General features: G+C 42.8%; 1 protein-coding gene across 2 annotated transcripts in view; it reads right to left on the bottom strand.

Annotated features, from left to right (window-relative positions):
* The window catches only part of FMN2 (formin 2), a 414,500-nt gene that overhangs the window by 191,029 nt on the left and 202,848 nt on the right, over positions 1-20,623 (bottom strand). For both annotated transcript variants that reach the window (XR_015880159.1, XM_088481581.1), the window contains exon 8: positions 18,977-19,038. Coding sequence is in view for 1 of the 2 variants with exons in the window: in XM_088481581.1 (XP_088337707.1) it covers positions 18,977-19,038 (62 nt within the window). In the remaining variant the exon portion in view is untranslated. The remainder of the gene's footprint in view (positions 1-18,976; positions 19,039-20,623) is intronic.

Raw genomic sequence — 20,623 nt, 5'->3', positions numbered from 1 at the left:
GCACAAGCTGTGATGTTTTTATAATGCACAGTGGCAGTCGTAGACAAATGCAGGGGGTTGCCTGGAAAACCCCTCTCCAGCCTACACCATGACCAAAATAGAAATAGCAATATAATAGAATATTACTAATGTTGCATGTTCTTCTAAGTATCACAAATGAAATAATTAGCACCACCTGTGGATCTTTTAACAGGTGTCAGTCAGTAATAAAAACACCTGTGCATCAACTAGGAGATCTAGAAAATATGCACTGTTAGGGGTGCACTGCTGTAGACCATCAATAGGGTTAATTATTAATACCGTATAATAATACACTATTCAGTGCATAACAACACCAATATGAACATATATGTCCAGGGCAGTGTATCATTGAATGGCTGAGAATTCCTAGCTATTATAGACTCAGGGAGTGAGCTAACCTGATCTCAGAGGCTGTCCGGCCCAGGCCAGTGGAAAAGGTGCCACGATTAGTCAAAGGCCTCTGCGTTCATGGATCCACAGAAAACTTCTCCAGAGTGCTTGTGAGCCTCACCATAAAGGGGCGTGCTTATGAGGTGGTCACTGCAGTTGGTCCTAAGCTCCCCTATCCTGTTATATTGGTACAAAAATTCCCAGGGTTTATTGAGCTTGTAAAGGAACCACAGAGTCTCCAATGTAAAGTCTCCAAGCCCTACCTCGGAAAAGGGAGAAGAGTGGAGAAGCATGGCCTGTCCTCTTTGGATGGAGAACCTCTGCGCAATTAATTTCTGAGGAAAGAAATCTATAACACTTTGTCCGGTTACGGCCAGACAAAATATTGACAGAGCTGTTATAAACAATATAGATCTTGTTATGGATTTGCTGGAAACTGCCACCCCTCAGGTTCTTGGGGACCGCTCTAGTTCACCTTGACCTACAGAAGTTCCGCTGGCGGACACCTTGTCAGCAGAACAGGGAAAAGAAGCGGAAAACCTTAGTTCGCATTAATCAGGATGTGTTTTCTTCCCTGTCAGGGTGCACTGCCTTAGTAGAGCATGAGATAAATAGGCCTGAAAGGGTGGTTGTAAAGCAGCGACCGTATCGCATCCCTGAGGCATGGCGGCAAGCAGTCCAGCAAGAGGTGAAAGAGATGCTCCAACTTGGGGTCATTGAGGAGTCCAGCAGTAACTGGTCAAGTCCTATTGTGTTGGTCCCCAAGCCATACGTTTTTGCAATGACTTTAGATGCCTGAATCCGGTTTCCAGGTTTGACGCATACCCGCTACCACGGGTGGACAAATTAGTAGAAAATTTGTCGAGTAGCCGGTAACTTACCACCCTGGACCTCACAAAGTGATATTGGCAAATTCCTCTAAGTGAGACTGCCAAGGAGAAGACGGCCTTCTCGACCCCTAATGGCCTGCTTCAATATAAAATGCTCCCTTTTGGCCTTCATGAGGCACCAGCAACATTTCATGGATCGCCTGCTGAGGCCACACCAGGGGTACACTATAACCTATGTAGACAACATTGTCATCGATACAGAAAATTGGGAAGAACACTTGCCCAAAGTCCAAGAAGTGATAAACAGTTTATGACAGCACGGGTTTATGGCCAATCCAGCCAAGTGTACCATTGGACTTTCAGAGGTCAGTTACCTCGGGTATGTGACTGGCAATGGACAAGTAAAACCCACACTGTGGAAAGTGGAGGCGATTCAGTCCTGGCCAAGACCCCCCACAAAGAAACAAATGAGTACTTTCCTTGGGCTTCTAGGCTATTACCGCTGTTTCATTACAATTTTTGCATCCAGAGCTTTACCCCTGACTGAGACCCTTTAGAAGGCTCAACCAGAAAGAATTCTCTGGGCTAAAAGAACTGAAGCAACCTGAGAAGATATAAGGATATGTTCCAAACCGGTTCTACAGGCACTGTGTTGCCGTAAACCTTTTGTCTTGCAAACCGATGCCTCCACGACAGGCTTAGGAGCTGTTTCGAAGAATAGCCGATCCTCTACTTAAGTAGAAAGCTGTTACCATGAGAGACAAGATACGCCATAGTTGAACTAGAATGCTTGGCGATAAAGTGGGCATTAGAAGCCCTGAAGTATTATCTCCTGGGAAGAGAATTTGTCTTGGTCAATATACATGTATATACATATAATTTTTTTAAAACATTTGTTTTGTTCACCTGGCGAAGTCAGCTGAACCTCGCCATGGGGGGGCCTGTAGGCACCTTTGCTATAGGGACCCCAAAGAGCTAGTTATGACCCTGACACCGCAGGTAGGTGCACAGCATAGCAGAACCTTGAGCAGCCATTATTAATACAGCCAGACTGCCCCACAAGCTTTTGGGAACCTTTAAAGGCATCACAAACAAATTCCAGCCAACAGAATGGTGTTTAGAAGCTCACATTGACTGCCTCTCTTTATTCTATTCATTTGGGGATTTGAAGTTCTATTTTGAGTTGTTTGATTTATGTTTGATTTGCAAATCGAAGGTTAGTAAATGAAGGGATGCTATATTCGACTATGGGAAAACATAGATGTTTTGCATATATTCGATTTTGAGTGAAATTCAGTTTTCTGTTCGATTCGACCTTTGATTTTGGCTTTAGTAATTCTCCATTATCAAAATCGATCCAAAATCGAATGGCAAATCTAACAGAGGGCCTGATTCAGACCCGCTCGCGAGCGCTGAGCGGGTCGATGTTGGCCCAGTGCGCATGCGCACGACGGACTCGGCTCCGTCGTGCGCATGCGTGAGACCCGGATAGCGACAGGCAAGCCGTTGCTATGGGTCTCGCTACAAAGGGGGCATGCTGTCGATGGTGAGTGACAGCACGCCCCCTTTGGTAGGCATGCCGGGGGCGTGGCTGGCCAGACGGAGGCGTTCCCAAGTGATGTCAGTGGGAGTGCTTTCGGCTCTAATAGAGCCAAAAGCACTCCAGGGCTTGCAGCAACGACACCCTACCACAAGGGTCTCATCGCAAGCCCGATGGTTGCGATGGTCAAGACCATCTTCCTGGCCGCTCGCTATAGCTGTGGGAGGCCACTCTAAAAATTCAGAAGGACGGCCCTGATTCAGAGCGAGCGCTCTGTCAGAGCGTCCGGCTCTGAATCAGGGCCAGAATCCAAAATCGCTCTTTAGTAAATATACCCCCTGAAAGTCCCAAAACGGGTTGGTGTGCTACACCAGTGCCCACTAAGGAGGAAAACCGTTGGACAGACAGCAACCTCTTCTGGATAAAAGTTTAGGAGACTATCCAGGGTACATCCGGAACATCCTGTATTTTATAACACCTGTGGCTCCTCACCTCCAGATTTTGTATGATCCTTCCATTTTTATATATATACTACATGTTGTGACTTTAAGGACATTTTAATTGATCACTATGTGAATTATTCACCTTATTGCTACCCATTTTGTTTATCTATCATCATTTTATTATTATATCCCATTTTATCTTTGTTTTTTACTATGGTCTCCCAATAAAAGTGATTCTGTGGAGTTTACTATTCACTATAGTAGTGTGCATTTTTCTGGATATATATTTGATTTCAGATCTGTATGGTAGATTCTTTTTTGCATAATTTTGAATCTGTATGTCTGAAAACACACATACTTCAAATGTCAATGTATATATGCGAACTGGTCTAGCAGGGTAGCGCCAAGCACTGTGATATACCATGTTTTTCTGCTGTCATTTGTTCTGGGGTTTAAGGGTGACCCCGTTATCACAGTAGGCCTGAGAACCTGCAAAAAATAACACTTATTGATTTATACTTACACAACTTTTCTTTATACTTCACTATCACCTTTTTCTCTTTTTCGTGTGATGCCCTGGGGATGGCCCTTGGCTGAAATTTTATTGGGGTGCCTTGCTTCTCGGACGTGAACCCCTTAATGTTAGGGGCGCCAGTATAGAGGAGCCTTGACGATTGGCCTGGCGCTTATTCATATATTTGCAAATGTATGTAACTAATACCTCTGAATCGCTATTATCCTGTAGGATTTAAGTATTGTTTTTGCTGCAGTGTGCTGGGGGGCAAATCTCTTTTTTTCTGTGTTCAGTCAACACCCTGAGAACCGCATGATTATATCCTCCTACTGTACATTCTCTCAGTGTTTGTTGTAGGCGTGGCACTACAAGTAAAGTGTGATACAGTCAAGCAAGACAAGTTGTATCTGTGTGTAGTCTGTAAAACCCAATTAAAGAGCAAGTTTGATTTTTTTTTTGCATGTTGTTCCTCCTTAGGAGGTAATACGCAGCAGCCACTGGCAGTAATACATTATATGAGTGTCAGGAACAATGGGTTGTCAGTGTATGTTAAGGGAGGCCCAAATTCGCTGCTCAATCAACTCAGATAGCAAGATGAAGGAAACCCTCTGGGCCTTAACTAATGTGGCCACTACAGTATGTAGCAGGTGTTGCTGAGGCCCAGCAAGAGAGCTACAAATTGTTGCTGACAGAGGCCCTGATTCAGAGCCGGACGCTCTGACAGAGCGCTCGCTCTGAATCAGGGCCGTCCCTCTTACTTTTTGGAGCGGCCTCCTGGCCGCTCGCATAGCTGTGGGTGACCACCCACAGCTATAGCGAGTGGCCAAAATGATGGTAGCGATGGTCAAGACCATTGCGACCATCGGGCTTGCGACGAGACCCTTGTGGTAGGGTCTCGTCTGCCGTAAGCCCTGGAGTGCTTTTGGCTCTATCAGAGCCAAAAGCACTCCCACTGACATCACTAGTGATGTCAGTGGGGCCAGCCCCAAACGGTAGGCGTTCCCATGGGAACGCCTCCGTCTGGGCAGCCACGCCCCTGGCACACCCACCAAAGGGGCGTGCTGTCAATCACCATCGACAGCACGCCCCCTTTGGTGCGAGACCCATAATGACCGATTGGCTGTCGATATTTGGGTCTCGCGCATACGCACGATGGAGCCACCTCCATTGTGCGCATGCACACTTGGGCAACATCGACCTGCTTGCGAGCGCTCAGCGCTCGCGAGCGGGTCTGAATCAAGCCCAGAGCTCAGTCAGCTCTGAATAAGTGAACATGGACCTGCCCTGATGCAGAAAAGTACACCCTCAGACTATGTTGAGGTCATTCTGTTGTCCTTTTAGAGGATGGAAACTCGGCTTAAATGGCCATTAGAGTAGTGGGTCACAAAATGTACTTATTATTTGACAGGTCAAGTACAGTATTCTTATGTAGATATGCTTGAAGCCCAGGCGATTAACTATCAGCAACTAAAGGTCACAATTCTGGTGCAGATAAGGGTGACAGGGCCTGAGAAGGCTCAACGTTTTATATGACTGGTGTTTTAGGCCAGGGTCCACAATGTGTGCTCAGCTAGCTGACCTGGCGAAAGTAACAAATAGCTGGTTAGAGCCCAGGTGAAATTCACCTGTCAGAATCTTGAAAATTCTTGCAATTGACCATTGTGTGCAGAACCTAAACTAGAACCTGCAAAGATGGGTTTTGCAGAGTGATACAAAGTCATTTGAAGAGCTGGCGATAGCCATTGACCATTATTACACCCTGGGAAATATGGTCCAGACAGCAGGAAAAGTTGTCAGGTTGGTCATTAGGCCAAAACCAGCACAATATGTTGGCACAAACCACAAGATGACCCCAGAAGGGTGCTTTGAGTGTGACAAATTGGGCTGATAGATTGTTCAGTGGGCCAACTAGGTCCCATGTACCCTGTTTATTTGACTAGGTTCTATGGGTAGCTCACTGCTATTCTGGGTGCCTGTCATGATACAGCAACAGGAGGTGTTGCTGCTGACGGATTCAAGCAGTGAAGTCACCTTGGTATTCAGCATTCTAGTTCCAGAGGAACTGACATCTACCACCAGTAAAAGTACTGTGTGTCCATGGGGACACAGAGGAATATGACCATGTTTATCTTCCTTTTACTGTAAGGGAACAAACAGAGCAAGTTGTGGCAGCAATAACTTCAAGGCAGCCATAACCCTTATTCTGGGGCAAGACTTTCCCTGTTCCTGGAAATACTACTTGACTGGATCGGTCCGGAAATGCCAGCTACTGAATCACTGGCCGGACAACCGACTCTACATGATCCTGTTACTCACATCCCAGAACCAGAGAAGAAAGTTGGGAAGAAGCAATATCTGGAGCTTGGGTATCAGGCTTTTGCTGCAAACAGACCAGCATCCTGTTCCAGAAGACATGAGGAAGGAAATCCTCTGGATGGTTGGAAGAAAACAAGAACCTGGCCAGTTGGTGGAAAAGATTGGTCTTCTGTGTTCAGAACTGTAACATTCCATGACTTTGCTCGAGATCAATTAAATGACTGTACAGTGGGAAGTGCTTACAAGAATATTGTGAGAGTGAATGAAGTATGGAAGGCTGAGAGACTGGCTGAGAAAGAATCATACTTTATGATAGAGACCTGCTGTATAGGATAGCGGTGGTACAGGAGAGGATAGTTAAACAGTTCTTGGTGCCATATGTACACGTTCCATTGATGTTGGCAGTGGTCCATATACACCCTAAGGGAGGGATTTTGGAAGAGGAGAAAGCTCTCAAATGTGTGCTCCAGAGGTTTTACTGTCCAGTCATCCATATGGTGATCAAGAGGTACTGCCAAGCCTCCACAGTCTGCCAATGGACTGTCCCTAAACCTGATTACCAAGGTGCCTGGGTACCTCTTCCTAAAATCCAGGTCCATTAGTTAGACAGCCCTAAAAGAAAGCACAGAGGTGGTAAAAGAGGGGCTAAAGTACCCAAGTCACCACATGCAACCTTAATTCATGTGATAAGGTGCTTGTCAAGATACCCACGAAAAGGGGGCAAATTGTGTGCACATGGGCAAGGCCCTTATGGGGTAATAGAGCCCAAAGGACCAGTAAGTTATCAAGTACAGCAGTTGGGTAGACCGCAAATAGAGCAAGTCTACCATGTCAATCAGTTAAGCCCAAGGGTGAAGGAAGCATTTCTTCAGCAGAGGCTCCCATCACAAAGGTTCTGTCTTGGGTTGCGCAGATCTTTCCGTCTTCAAATAGACCTCAAAAGACCACAGAGGGAGGTGATAGGAATATTAATGTCCGAGATACGATTTTCTCCCAAGTTGGCAAAACTAAGGGGAGTTAGGAAAAGGGAAATCTTTTTCAGGTAAAGAGTCCACTTCACCAAATATAGCAAAGCTAAAGGGAAGGGTATGTGACAAAGAGGGTACTAAGCCATGTTCTGATGTACAGAACAGGACACGCTCCCTGGGACAAGGAGCAGACAGGATTACAAATCCTGCTATCTCCCACAGCAAAGGTATTACACACAGCTGCAATACCTGGGTGTGAAAGATTTGGTGTGTATGAAGGTATACAGGATTGTGGGATCCAGTTGGCAGGGCTTCCAATGCTATCAGCGATAGAGTGGGCCAGTGTGGCATAGCTAGTGTTAGGAAGCCATCGCAGATATACAAATGTGATGTTATAACATCTGTGGGGAGTAAAAAGCCATCTGACATAACCACCCGTTCTGAAGAGTTGTTCCGTTGCAAGCAGTTTCTTACTATAATATATATATATATACAGTACTGTGCAAAAGTATTAGGCACATGTGGAAAAAATGCTGCAAAGTAATGGTGCATACACATGGTAAAATTTTAATGAACAATAACGTTATTGATCAACGATAAATCATTCATATCATTAATTTTTATGCAGCGAATGATCAATGAACGACTAACAATGCACGTTCCCGCATGGACGATATAACGATATCTATGGTCGTCCGTACATGCAGGCCAACTTGGACGATTTCAACACGATTTGCATGTTAAGAGATGACTTCACTGAAATATTTATCATAGATATCTATCTTAGATATCTATCAGTGTGTACACCCAAAATCGTTTGCCCTGCACTACAGAAAGTTGAAGGGAAATCTATCAGCGATATCGTTGGTTGTGCAGTTGTACCGTATGCAGGGCCGCCATCAGGGGGGACTGCCGGGGCTGGAGTCCCGGGCCCACACACTCAGACAGTGAGGGAGGGCCTGTACGCCCCTAACAACTACCCTCTGGGCCGGGCCCCGTACTCCAATCAGTGGCTTGCCATGCTGCAACAGAACAGTCCCTGCCTCCCTGGATAAAGTGGCTGAGGCCCGTGGGGACTGAGCAGAACCCAGATGACCACCCATGAAGGTAGGTAAAATAAGGATATAAAGTGCGGTGAGGGGGAGAAATTAATTAAATATATAAGGGGTGAGGAGGAATCTTTCCTTAGGGGCTGTCCCCTCTTCTGCCCGCGGCTTCCGGATCTCCTCTCGGGGTCTCTCCAGGCAACACTGGGGGAACAGTCATGTTGCGGGCTCCTACCCTTGATCCCAGCATGCAGATTCTCTGCACCGGTCTTCCTTGTCTTCGGGCACTTCTCCGGACAGCCCGTGGTGAATGGGGTCTTCTTGAGGCTGGACCCTGCGGTCCTCCCAGCCATCCTGGGTGGCAGTTTTCCCCCCATTGGTTAGGGGCCCCTAGTGTAGCCCACCCCTAGGGCCCTCTGCCCTGCAGCTTAAGGGGCCAATCAATGGGGGCCCTTTTTAGCGGGCTCACTCAGTTACTAGCCAGCTGACAATTCTGCTTCCTGGGCAGCGCAGGCTCAGTAGCCCCAGGGAAGCACAGGGTCACCTACAGTTCAGCCGACAATATATATACATTGGCTTACAGGAACATATGCCCAGGTGCCCTCCACACAACAAACTTGTGAATATATAAACCAGGACCGTTGGCTCTCGTAGGACTTATACTTATCAATGAATCACGGTATTAGTGGCTCCTTTGCTATGACAGTTTTCCTCCAAAGCTTTGCTGGAGCAAAGGAGTCACTTATAGTGTGATTTATTGATGTGAATAAGTCCTAAGAGTGACGCCTCCTAACAAGACCCGCCTCCATTATGGCTGCTACCAGCCGGCAGGGTGGGATGGGGGCCCTGTCTATTTTTTTTAGTCCCGGGCCCCACAGTTTTTGATGGCAGTCCTGACCATATGTATGCACAATAAGAATGCTTTTAAAATGTCAAAAATAGTGTTCATTTATTGTTATCAATTAACAAATTGCAAAGTGAGTGGTCAGAAGAGAAATCTAAAGCAAATCAATATTTGGTGTGACCACCTTTTGCCTTCAAAACAGCATCAATTCTTCTATGTACACTTGCACAAAGTCAGGGATTTTGTAGGATTATAGTCGGGTGTATGATTAACCAATCATACCAAACAGGTAATAATGATCATCATTTTCAACCTGTTTACACTTCTATTTTTGAAAGCATTCTAAAGCCCTGTACACACTGGACGATATTTTTGAATGATATCAACATCTTTGATCGATATATCATTCAAATCGTCCAGTGTGTATGCACTATGCGATGTGCGCTCCCGCGGGTCGTTAACGATGTCTACAGTCATCTGTACATGCAGCTCAATCTGGGGATATCGTTAGCGTTGCCATGCTGCCGAATGCACCATGGCCCCGCTCCCCCCCTGCCGTCGTTCATCATTGCCGGCAACGGCAAGTGTGTATGCACTTACCGATGCAGGCACCCCTGTCGGGCCCGCCATGTCCAACATCACTCGATACACACATCGCCCAGTGTGTACAGGGCTTTACTTTGCAGCATTTTTTCCACACCTTCCTAAAACTTTTGTACAATATTGTGTCTGTGTGTGTGTATGTATGTATGTGTGTGTATGTATGTATGTATGTATATATATATTATATATAATATATACAGGATATATAGGCAAGATCGGGTATAGGGAGCTGTACCCTGGAGTAGTGTGCCACAACTGTTTTTATTTGCAAGAGAAGTACAGTATAAACAAGACAAACATAAATCTTAGCCTCTCTGTTCTCTGTTAGTGTAGAGTTAGAAACAATTGTCAGAAGTTTGAATATCATTAGCAATTGTTTGCCTTGTGTCCAATGCTGATGCGTTTAAGAAGAACTAACAATTGTATTCTAAATAAGCATAGGAAAGCCTTTGTTAAAATTATCAGACTTCTTGCCAAGGCTTGCTCCACCTGTGAGCAGGGCAAACTTCATATTATATGACCTTTTGTAATTATCGTCAAACGGATATAATATAAAAAAAAATAGTTATTGGATAAAGCTATATATATATATATATATATATATATATATATATATATATATGTATGTGTGTGTATATATATATATATAATATTAATCCATGACACATATTCAGACACACATTAACAAATAAAATACATACAGTACATGTTTGCATGATACATGACACATGCATGCAGCGCTTGCGCTGCATTCAGACGCACAACACACTCTGAATTCCTGTAAATATCTCACTATTACTTATGCAAGCACATATAGAAAAGGTTCCCTAGCATTAAGAAAAGGTTTTGTTAGACAATCATTATGGTATAAAGTGTGCATATATGATATTTAAGGTATACAACATGGTAGACATGGCATGTTTGGTACTATACTGACACCCTGTTTATTTCCAGATATTCAAGTCTATCAGCGAGGGAGTCGAATCTTGCGTTAGATGGATCATAGGAAATTATTGGTTAGAATGTATACTCTGTATGTAGTGTCTTAAATCAGTTAAAGAAAGACAATGTAATCTCAAGACATTGTTGGAGAATTGGGACATACCCCTAGTGACAACATATGAACTGTCCTATGAACTACAGCATACTACAAAGACCAAGAGCAAGAACCAATGGAATTATGTTTGTCTGTCTACATTGTTATCTGTGATCTGTAAAGTATATAGCCTGCTTGCTGATCCCAACATACAGCCATTCTCCTTGGATGACCACAGGCTTCTGGACTGATGACTGTATGCTGGGACCAGTGCGCACGCGTATGTATTGGGCTGTATCTTATTTTCTGTATTTAATTGTTTTTGCGTTAATTGTGCTAGATTAAAGCATGTACCTTTCTTTTTGAATGCAATGAGAATTTTTGTGCTTTGGAACCACAATTATTGTCTGGACAGCGATTATTTCTCTCTAGCAATATAGGGGTATTCATACCAGTCACAGAACCACTGCTCCTACAGCGTCCAGTAACACTGGTACCAGCCTGGTGTTCAAACACAGAACCACTGCTCCTACAGCATCCAGTACCACAGGTACAGTGTCCACAGTGTCCAGTCAAAGAACCACTGCTGCTACAGTGTCCAGAACCACCTGTACCAGCCTGGTGTCCAGCCTGAGTACTTCTGCATCCATAGCATCCAGAACCACTGGAACCAGCCCGGTGTCCAGTCACAGCACCACTGCATCCACAAAGCAGCACGACGCCGAGGGTAAGGACAGTTCCTGACAATGTATTTGTATGTCTATTTAAAAAATGGTAATAATAAAAACAACTTGATTTAAAGAAAAAAAAGCTAAATGAAAAACATCATCCCCAAAAGTGTAACCAGCTAAAGGCTATGCCAGGCTTGGCTGAACATCAAAATAAAAAGCAGCCCCAGCGTGGACTGTATGCAGCTAAAATCCACATGATGCTCCACTGACTACTTCTGGGACAATGAGGCCTGGTTGATGAGTAAAAGCCAGAAAAAAATTAACATTACTAGATGTGGCTATTAAATAACTTGACTGAGGCTAGAATTTATGTTTAATTATATTAAGTACATTTTAACTCCATTCCCCTTCTATGTACTCCCCTTCTGCAACCACACACTGCTCAATTTCTATTTTCCATTGGTCTAAACCATGCTGTAGCTCATTATCTGTCAGCTATCTCAACAGCTCCATTGTGTTCTACTTCATCAGTAACTGATGCAAAACGGGTTCCTTTGAGGACAGATTTGCCTTTAGGGAAAGAAGTCACACAGTGCTAGGTCTGGCCAGTATGGAGCGTGTTCTAGCACTGCAATGTGTTTCTCATCCAAAAACTGCTTCACAGAGAGAGCTGTGTGGGCTGGTGCGTTGTCCTGATGGAGAATGAAACCATTTTTCAAAACTCTGGGCTCTTTCCTCTGATTCTGATTTTGTTGTATTGTAATGTTCATTCACTGTTGCACATTCTACTACCCAGTCTTCCAAAATAACACCCTTGATATCAATGAAAACAATTAACATGGATTTGAATTTGGATTGGCTTTGGCATGCTTTCTTCATTCTTGGTGATGATGGTGTTTTCCAGTGCATGGACTGGTGTCCAGGATCGTACAGGGTCCACGGCTAATAGTAAATAACTACTTCAGTGCGCTGCTGGCCACCCGTCTGGCTTGTGTAAACTAAGATTATTACCCATTGCTCTCCCCCAAAGAGTTACCCCAGTGCCCCCCAGTCGGGCTCATCACTACTCACTTGCATGGAGTGTGGCTGGAGGTCGGATGCTGGCGTCATGACATCATGCGCATGACGCTCTGCGGCTGCACCTGCCAGCCTACCTGTATCCCTGGCCTCCTGCTTCGACAGCTATCCACTGAGGAGTAGGCTCAGCAGGAAGTTCAGCCAGGAACCACACTGAAACAGACCACTGCCGGCCGCCCGGCACATAGAGAGGCAGATCACCTGTGTGCCTGCGGGTCTGCACCGTCCTCCACTGCCTGTCCCAGTGGATGTTAGGGTAAGTAAAAGTGACATCATGACAGAGAGTCAACATTTTATTAAGATTGACAGTGTACCTAATCATATATATATATATGTATATATATATATATATAGGCAGCTCCAGTCATCTTACACACACACATATAGTGTGTGTGTGTGTGTGTGTGTGTGTATATATATATATATATATATAAAATATGTGTGTGTATATGTGTGTATATATATATATATATCTATCTATATATACACACATATACATACACCAGGTGTCGAGGGTAGGCAGTTGAGACTACATGAATTTTTTGGTTGATAAGCATGAACTGCCCTATAGTGATATCCTACCTATTCTTAGACAACCAAGTTAATTTGACCATCACTCAATGAATTTGAGTATTAAAACTTTGACCATAAGAATAATTGTAAAACTTACTTTGATAACCTTACAGCTGATGAGCGTAGGGCTTTGATAGGTCTACAACAGAATTGTGACTTGGTGATTCGGCCCGCCGATAAAGTCGGAGCCATTGTCCTACAAGATTTTGTTGATTATGACACTGAGGGCCTGATTCAGACCCGGACGCTATTTGCGGACGGTCGTTCCAAAAAAGGGGCCGGCTATTTAAATTGAGCGCTCGCTCATTGCGGTTTGTTGACGCCTCTATGTCTGAGCGAGCGAATGAAAAATGCACTCGCTATTTTGTAATGACGCCCCTTTGCTGTTCGCATCACACGTCATCTCTGGTATTTATTAGATTAATCGGGAACATCGAAAGGCATCTGAACTGCTCGCAGTGTTTGTGGTAGGTTTTTCTTACCGCTATCACTGCGAGCAGTTCAGGCTAAAAGACAACCAAGTGATGTGGTCGATGACGCTCCTTTACTAATTATGCACTCCCATTAAACGCCATTTTGACCTTTTGGCACGCCTGCGTTCGGATATCCACTCCCCCATTTTCAAGCACCTTCCCCTGTTACCACCCACAAACGGTACATTATGTCAATCAAATTAGCAGCCCCTCACTGTTTTGCGAGCGCTCGATTGCCGACCGCAATGACTGGTTTGCGCATGCGCATTACGACCCATACGCATGCGCAGTTGTGCGAACATCGCTCATCGCGAACGAGCGGACGCTTACGAGCGGCTCTGAATCAGGCCCTGAGCTCTGTCGACAATTGGCGGATATTACTACTTACAAAAAATGTATGTATAATCCTACATTTGATATAAAAAATAAAGTGAATAACATTATAGATGATGCTGTCTTCCATCGATGGTTAGATGAGACACTTGCTAATTGCCTTAAAGTACAATTTCCTGTGTGCCCAATCCTGTACATATTGCCCAAGGTACACAAAACCCTGGTGCAACCTCCAGGACGTATGATAATATCGGCTCAAAGATCTATTCTTCAACCATTAACCCAGTACTTGAATGGCTTTTTGCAGGTCTTTGCTGATCAGATACCTACTTACATTAAAGACACAAGTGACTTTATCTGCAAGTTGAAGGATGTGGGTGAGGTCCCTGTGTCTATATTTGCGGCCATCGATGTTGGTTCTCTCTACACCATCATCATGTGACATGCACAGACGGCTTTCATGCATGTCTAAATTGTAATATCTATGCCACCCGTTGAGTTCTTAATAGATCTACTAAGGTGTGTTTTGGAATATAATTATTTTCAGTACAAGGATGGGTTCTATATGCAAGTCTCTGGGACTGCTATGGGGTCAAATCTGGCCATGATGTATGCTAACATTTGCATGCACTTCTTTGAACAGACGTATATTCTCCCAAGGTATGGTAATAAGATTAGGTATTTAAATCAGTTTATAGATTTAATTATGATTTGGTCTAGTGACTTTGACAGTTTCGTGACAATGATGAGTGAGCTCAATGACCTACCTACTCCGATTAAGGCCCTCATTCAGAGCCGCTCAATATTTGCGGCCGTTCGTTCTAAAACAAGGGGTGGCTATTCAAATGAACCATTCGCTAATTGCGGTCTGTTCACGCCTCTAAGTCTGAACGAGCGAGCAAAACTTGCGGTTGTAATTTTGAAAAATACGCCCCCTGGCCGCTCGCATCCTACGTCATGTCCGCTATTTATTAGATTAATCGAGTACATCGAACAGCGTATGAACTGCTCGCTATTCTTGTGGCTGGTTTTTTCAACCGCTATTTTGCGAGCAGTTCGGAGTAAAAAAAAAACAAGTGACGTGGTCAATGACGCTGCTGTATTAATTATGCACTCCCTTAAAACGCCCGTTTTGACCTTTAAGCACGCCTGTGATCTAATTCCACACCCCCGTTTTCAAGCACCTTCCCCTGTTACCACCCACATACGCCTCCCTCTGTCACTCAAAATAGCAGGCATTCGCTATATAGCGAACAAACGATTTTCGGCCGCACTGACTGGTTCGTGCATGCATAATAAAATCCGTACGCATGCGCAGATGTGCGAACATCGGTCAGAACGAACGAGCGGCTGCTTACGATCGGCTCTGAATCAGGGCCTAAGTTCACATATACATTTAACAATGAACGAGTGGACTTTCTTGATTTGACTGTCTTCAGGATTGACACAAAGATTGGTAGCACTTTATTTTGCAAAATGACGGACTGGAATATTCTATTGCTTGCCACTAGCTTTCACCCTGAACATCTGAATTCTAGTCTTCCTGTGTCATAGTTCCTGTGGGTATTGAGAAACAACAGCAAAGCTGACATTGCTGAACTTCAGCAAACATGAGATGGAACTACGCTTTCTAGAACGAGCGTACTCGCAGAAGTCGCCATCTAATGTCAAGTATATGCACACAGGATGTTTTTGGTGTATTAACTGTATAATCTGTTGGAGTATGAATGTTGGCAGTGCTTTTAAACACCCTCATACAGGTAAAACGATTAAAATTAGACACAGACTCACATGTACAAGTGAGTTTGTTGTCTATATGCAAACCTGTCCTTGGTATACATTGGTCTCATGACAAAACCTTTCTGTGAATGGATGGCTAATCACCGGAGCTCGGTTCAACAAGCACTGGTCACTGGGGTCAGTAATAAGCCTATGGCGAAATTGTTTTTTTTACTAAAGGGCACTCACTGCCATCCTTGAGATGCATGTTCACTGACTGGCAACCACCTTTGATAAGGGGTGGAGATAGAGAATTGGTACTCAAATACCGCAAAGCAAAATGGATTTATGATTTGGACACTGTTGCCCCTCGGGGCTTAAATGAGCACATTTCATTTAATGTTCTTTTGTGATTTGTTTTTGTTATGTCTTCAGGCTCACTGACTTTTTAATGTTATATGTTTTTTTATTTATGTTTAATATTGTACTAACATTGGCATGCCTATTGTGAGAGCCTTGTGAACATATGGTGTGTATTCTATGCTGGATCTAATGTTTTGATTCAACTATAGCAGGCGTCTGCCCCACGTGACCCACTGACGCGATGTCTCTCTGGTGGTATATGATAAATAAATATTTTTTCCATCTTTGCAATGGTGAGTGCCCTCCCTATCTTGGATTTCCTCTATATACAGTACATATATATATATAGCAGAAAGCTTGGCACTCCTCCTCCAATAATTATCCTGGGTGCCCTCCGCAAGTAACAAAATGCAGTATAAGAGACAGTGGCAGTGGCACTCCACAAAAATAGATATAGTTTAGTCCTTTACTTCAGTATTTCAATATAAGCGATTTTCATCAGGAAGATAACAATAAAGTACAAAAACACGTACCAACAAAACCACTCGAGATCTATTATTGCCAACTTCACCAAGGGTACCGGTCTTTTACACACTACCCAAACTTCACAAAAACCCACTCAATCCACCAGGTAGACCGATTATTTCGGCAAGGGAATCTTTGTATTATGAAATATCAAGATATATTGACTATCACTTACAACCAGTGATACAGGCCGAAAAGACGTACCTCAAGGACACTACTACTTTCCTGAAAAAACTTGGTACTTTAGGAACTTTATCGGATGAATGTTGGTTATGTACAGTTGACATCATCAGCTTGTACACCAGTATTCCTAATGCTAGGGGTCTCATGGCTATGGAACACCTATTGATTAATAACCCTTATTATTGTGGACCTGACTTAGCTTTCTTTATAAAATTGTTACGTCTCACATTGACAAGAAACTACTTTGTTTTTGATGGTAGCTTCTATCTTCAAACCCATGGATGTGCCATGGATTCTTGTGCAGCCCCGGCGTATGACAATGGGTTCATGTATCATGTGGAGCAAGATCTTTTCTTCAGCAGACCTGAGTACGCTGGGAGAATCAAGTTCTTCACACGATACATAGACAATATATTTATTGTCTGACTAGGCAGTAGAGACGAATTCATACACATGATGGCTAGTGTCAATTTATTGGATAGTGACATTAAATTCACTTATGAGATTGATTCAAAAGAGGTCCATTTTTTGGATGTCTCAGTGAAATTATCACTTGTTAGAATTCAAACTTCAGTATATAGGAAGCCTACGGATCGCAATACGCTGTTATTAGCTTCCAGTTTTCATCCTAATAACCTTAAGAGGGGGCTACCATATTCCCAGTTTCTTAGGATCCACAGGATATGTAGTGACCCTGAAGATGAACTTAAACAGTTAGAGAATATGTTTGAAAAATTTGTCAACAGAAGTTATTCTTGTGACCTCTTGTTGGAAGCCAAAACACGAGCTTTAGCTGCCCCCAAAGACAGCATTAACATCATTCAGAGAAAAAACAACACAGATCAGAAACTAGTGTGGGTCAATAGTTATAGTGCAGCCAGCAGAACCATAGTTGGTATTGCCAAAAGATTTTGGCCAATGATAAACACTGACCCAGGTTTAGGAAGCTTCAAAAATACTACTCTGTTACCCTGCTATAAAAGGGGCAAAAATTTTCGCGACTGGCGAAACACAACGATATCACTGGCTTTGCACATACTCCTTCCACTCATTTTTTGACCAAAAAGCCAGGGAACTACAAGTGCCTGGGGTGTACCACATGTGGATTTCTTGAGACAGGGGATAGCTTTGTCCACCCACACGCGGGACAAAGACACAGCATCAAAGGAGTATTAACATGCACAAGTCAATTTGTAATTTACTTTATACGCTGTCCATATGGACTACTCTATATAGGGAAAACCACTCGACAGTTTCGTGAAAGAATGGCTTTACACAGGTCCGCCATTCATCTGGCCTTATCTGGCAAAGAGAATGAGAAGCCAGTGGCTCGCCACTTTCATAGTTGCAGACATACTCTCTCCACCTTGCGATATAAAATGATAGAACAGGTCCCTGATCACCACAGGGGGGGCGATAGAGCCAGAAAATTGCTACAAAGGAAGGCATTCTGGATTCATCGATTGAATACCCTGCAGCCCCACGGTCTTAATGAGACACTATCATTGTCTTTTTTTGATTAATTTGATTAATCAATTTTTTGGGGGGATATTCTTCATGAGCATACTTAGTCATTTCCCAGTTTTGTTCTTGTTTTCCTAGTAACAATTTTTTTACTGTAGGTGCTGCTGCAGAGATATATACATTTTATCTATTAATTTATGTATTTGTTTATACATTATGCAAACGCTTCATTCATTGGAGTTACTCTTACTATGTAACATCCTTTTTGGTAGATTCCTTGTATATGTATTGGTGAAGGGATTTCACTTATTTTGTTTTTCCTGGTTGCCATAGTGAGCGGAGCTCTGACCGTAACGCGGGCTGCGTGGTGCTGCGGAGATGGTCGCACTCGGGGTGGACTCTGTATGTTATTTAGGTAAGTGTATTTGTACTTTGTTATCTTCCTGATGAAAATCACTTAGATTGAAACGACTCAACTATATCTATTTTTGTGGAATGCCGCTGCCACTGTCTCTTATATTATATATATATATATATAATATATATATATATATATATATATATATATATAGTGTGTGTGTGTATATATATATAATTTATATACACACATACATACAGGTTGAGTCTCCCATATCCAAATATTCAGAAATACGGAGTAATCTGAAATACGGAATAATTTTGACTGAGATAATGAAACCTTTGATTTTTGATGGTTCAATGTACACAAACTTTGTCTAAGACACAAATTATTAAACATATTGTATAAAATTACCTTCAGGCTGTGTGTATAAAGATACATAGTTATCTAGGTGATAATAGATGTTTACTCATCTTACAACATAGGACTGATTCAGAGATGTACACTAATGCCGCTGCAGCTGTAAATTTGTATACAGCGTCTGTGCTAAAGTATGGAAATGTCGCACCCCCGCCTTTGCAAATCCAAGCGACTGTGGGCCTCATTATGATAACTTGCCTAGCTTAAGTTACCAGTGAAATGGGCAGAAACAGAGTATTTTAAATGTTCTTTAAAAGTATACTTACATTTTCGTATAAAGCTTGAAGAGTTTCTAAATCAACCACAGAGTAGTCCATTTTCAGAATCGCTAAGTAAAAAACATAAATAGTTAATAAGAAGTCATGGTTTCTGGTATATCAACAGTGAAAGCAGTGGTTAAATAGTATATGAGAGGAGGATATATAGTAAAAATGATAATTACAACTTGTTTGGTTAGTAGAATGTGTACTGTTGATTGAAATTTATTTTTAATCCCTTCGCTGTTGAGAGTTTTCTCACCCTTGTGCTGAGATCTCTTTTCTACATTTGCACTTATCACATTCCAATATCAATTTATTTTTTCTTTTATGCGGTACCCACAGAAATGATACCTTGGTTTTTTTTACAAAATACTTACTTTCAGAAAATACGAAAGACTTTTTACACATTCTAACATGTCCATAAAAATCGAACCTAAATGACCAATTGAAATTCAGGAAATAGAACCAAAAGCAAATGTGACTTTTTTTCGTCTTCTAAGAACCACAAAGAAATATTTTGATTCTTGTTTCACCAATAATCCACTTTTTTATGGGGTCAATCCAATCAGGTGCAAAGGGGGCAACAGCCCGGTTTCACACATTTTTACTTGTAGTCCTATGGGGCTGCGAACAGAGATGTGCGAGTCCGGAGGTACCGTAAGTGCGACAACCAGTGCGTAAGTACAGGTGCGAGGAATTCGCACCTAATTATATTGACCCCTATGTGTAAGTTTTGACATAAAAAAACTAGACAACCTACCACATTAAATGAGATATCACTTTTTTTGTTTGACACATGATGGGGTAGACATGGGCTTTATCCTGCCCCCTCCACCCATCTGTGATTTTTTTTTTTGTACTGTTTCAGTTATTGTCTGGTAATCACACAATAACTACTAAGGGGGCACATAATTTCAAAGAGAAGACTCCTCTCTTTAAGACAGGGTTCCCCAATGTGTGTTCGGGCCCGTATGGGGAAGATATGAGTCACAATGTGTCCTTCCCGCAATTATGGAAAACTATTTTTTCTGTAGTGCTGGGCCGACAATAACTGCAAAGGGTGCCACATAATTTGAAAGAGGGGACTCCTCTCTTTCATATGTGTGTGACCGCACATTTACAGATGTAATTATGAGCATGATAGTGCACTTAGTGCCCTCCCGCCCATATGCAGAAAATGTCTATTTTAGGGGTTGTTATCATTTGGCATTCTATTGACTCGAGATGTTAAATAACCATGGTTAATGAATGCTGGTACTTCATGTAGTGTATGAAAGTAAAGAGAGCAGACAACATTGCATTGGAAGAACCTCATTACAATGCAAATGTTTTAGCACAGGATTCATGGGGAAGTACCACAAAAAAAAAAGTTTAATCCAGGCTCTCAAGCATCAACTATGCAAATATTGTAGTTTTATCCATGGCCCTGATACTCAGGATTAAACGGAGCAGGTAGCACCTGGGAATATATACAGGATTAATAAATCCTTGACACTACCACTGATTGTCACTGAATTTTGAAGGAATTGGAATACATGAAACTGTCACTGATGCAATACTATTACAAGATATAATTCATCCAGGTGCTTTTGTTCTAATTCTATAATTTTTTTCATTGGTTGTGAACTAAGAAGAAACCAGCCCCTTGCTCAT

Source organism: Taudactylus pleione, unplaced genomic scaffold, assembly GCF_031769625.1.
Source record: "Taudactylus pleione unplaced genomic scaffold, aTauple2 ptg000275l, whole genome shotgun sequence".
NCBI classification, from domain to species: domain Eukaryota; kingdom Metazoa; phylum Chordata; class Amphibia; order Anura; family Myobatrachidae; genus Taudactylus; species Taudactylus pleione.
The sequence above is the reverse complement of the archived record's forward strand: the minus strand, read 5'-3'. Positions and strand labels throughout refer to the sequence as shown.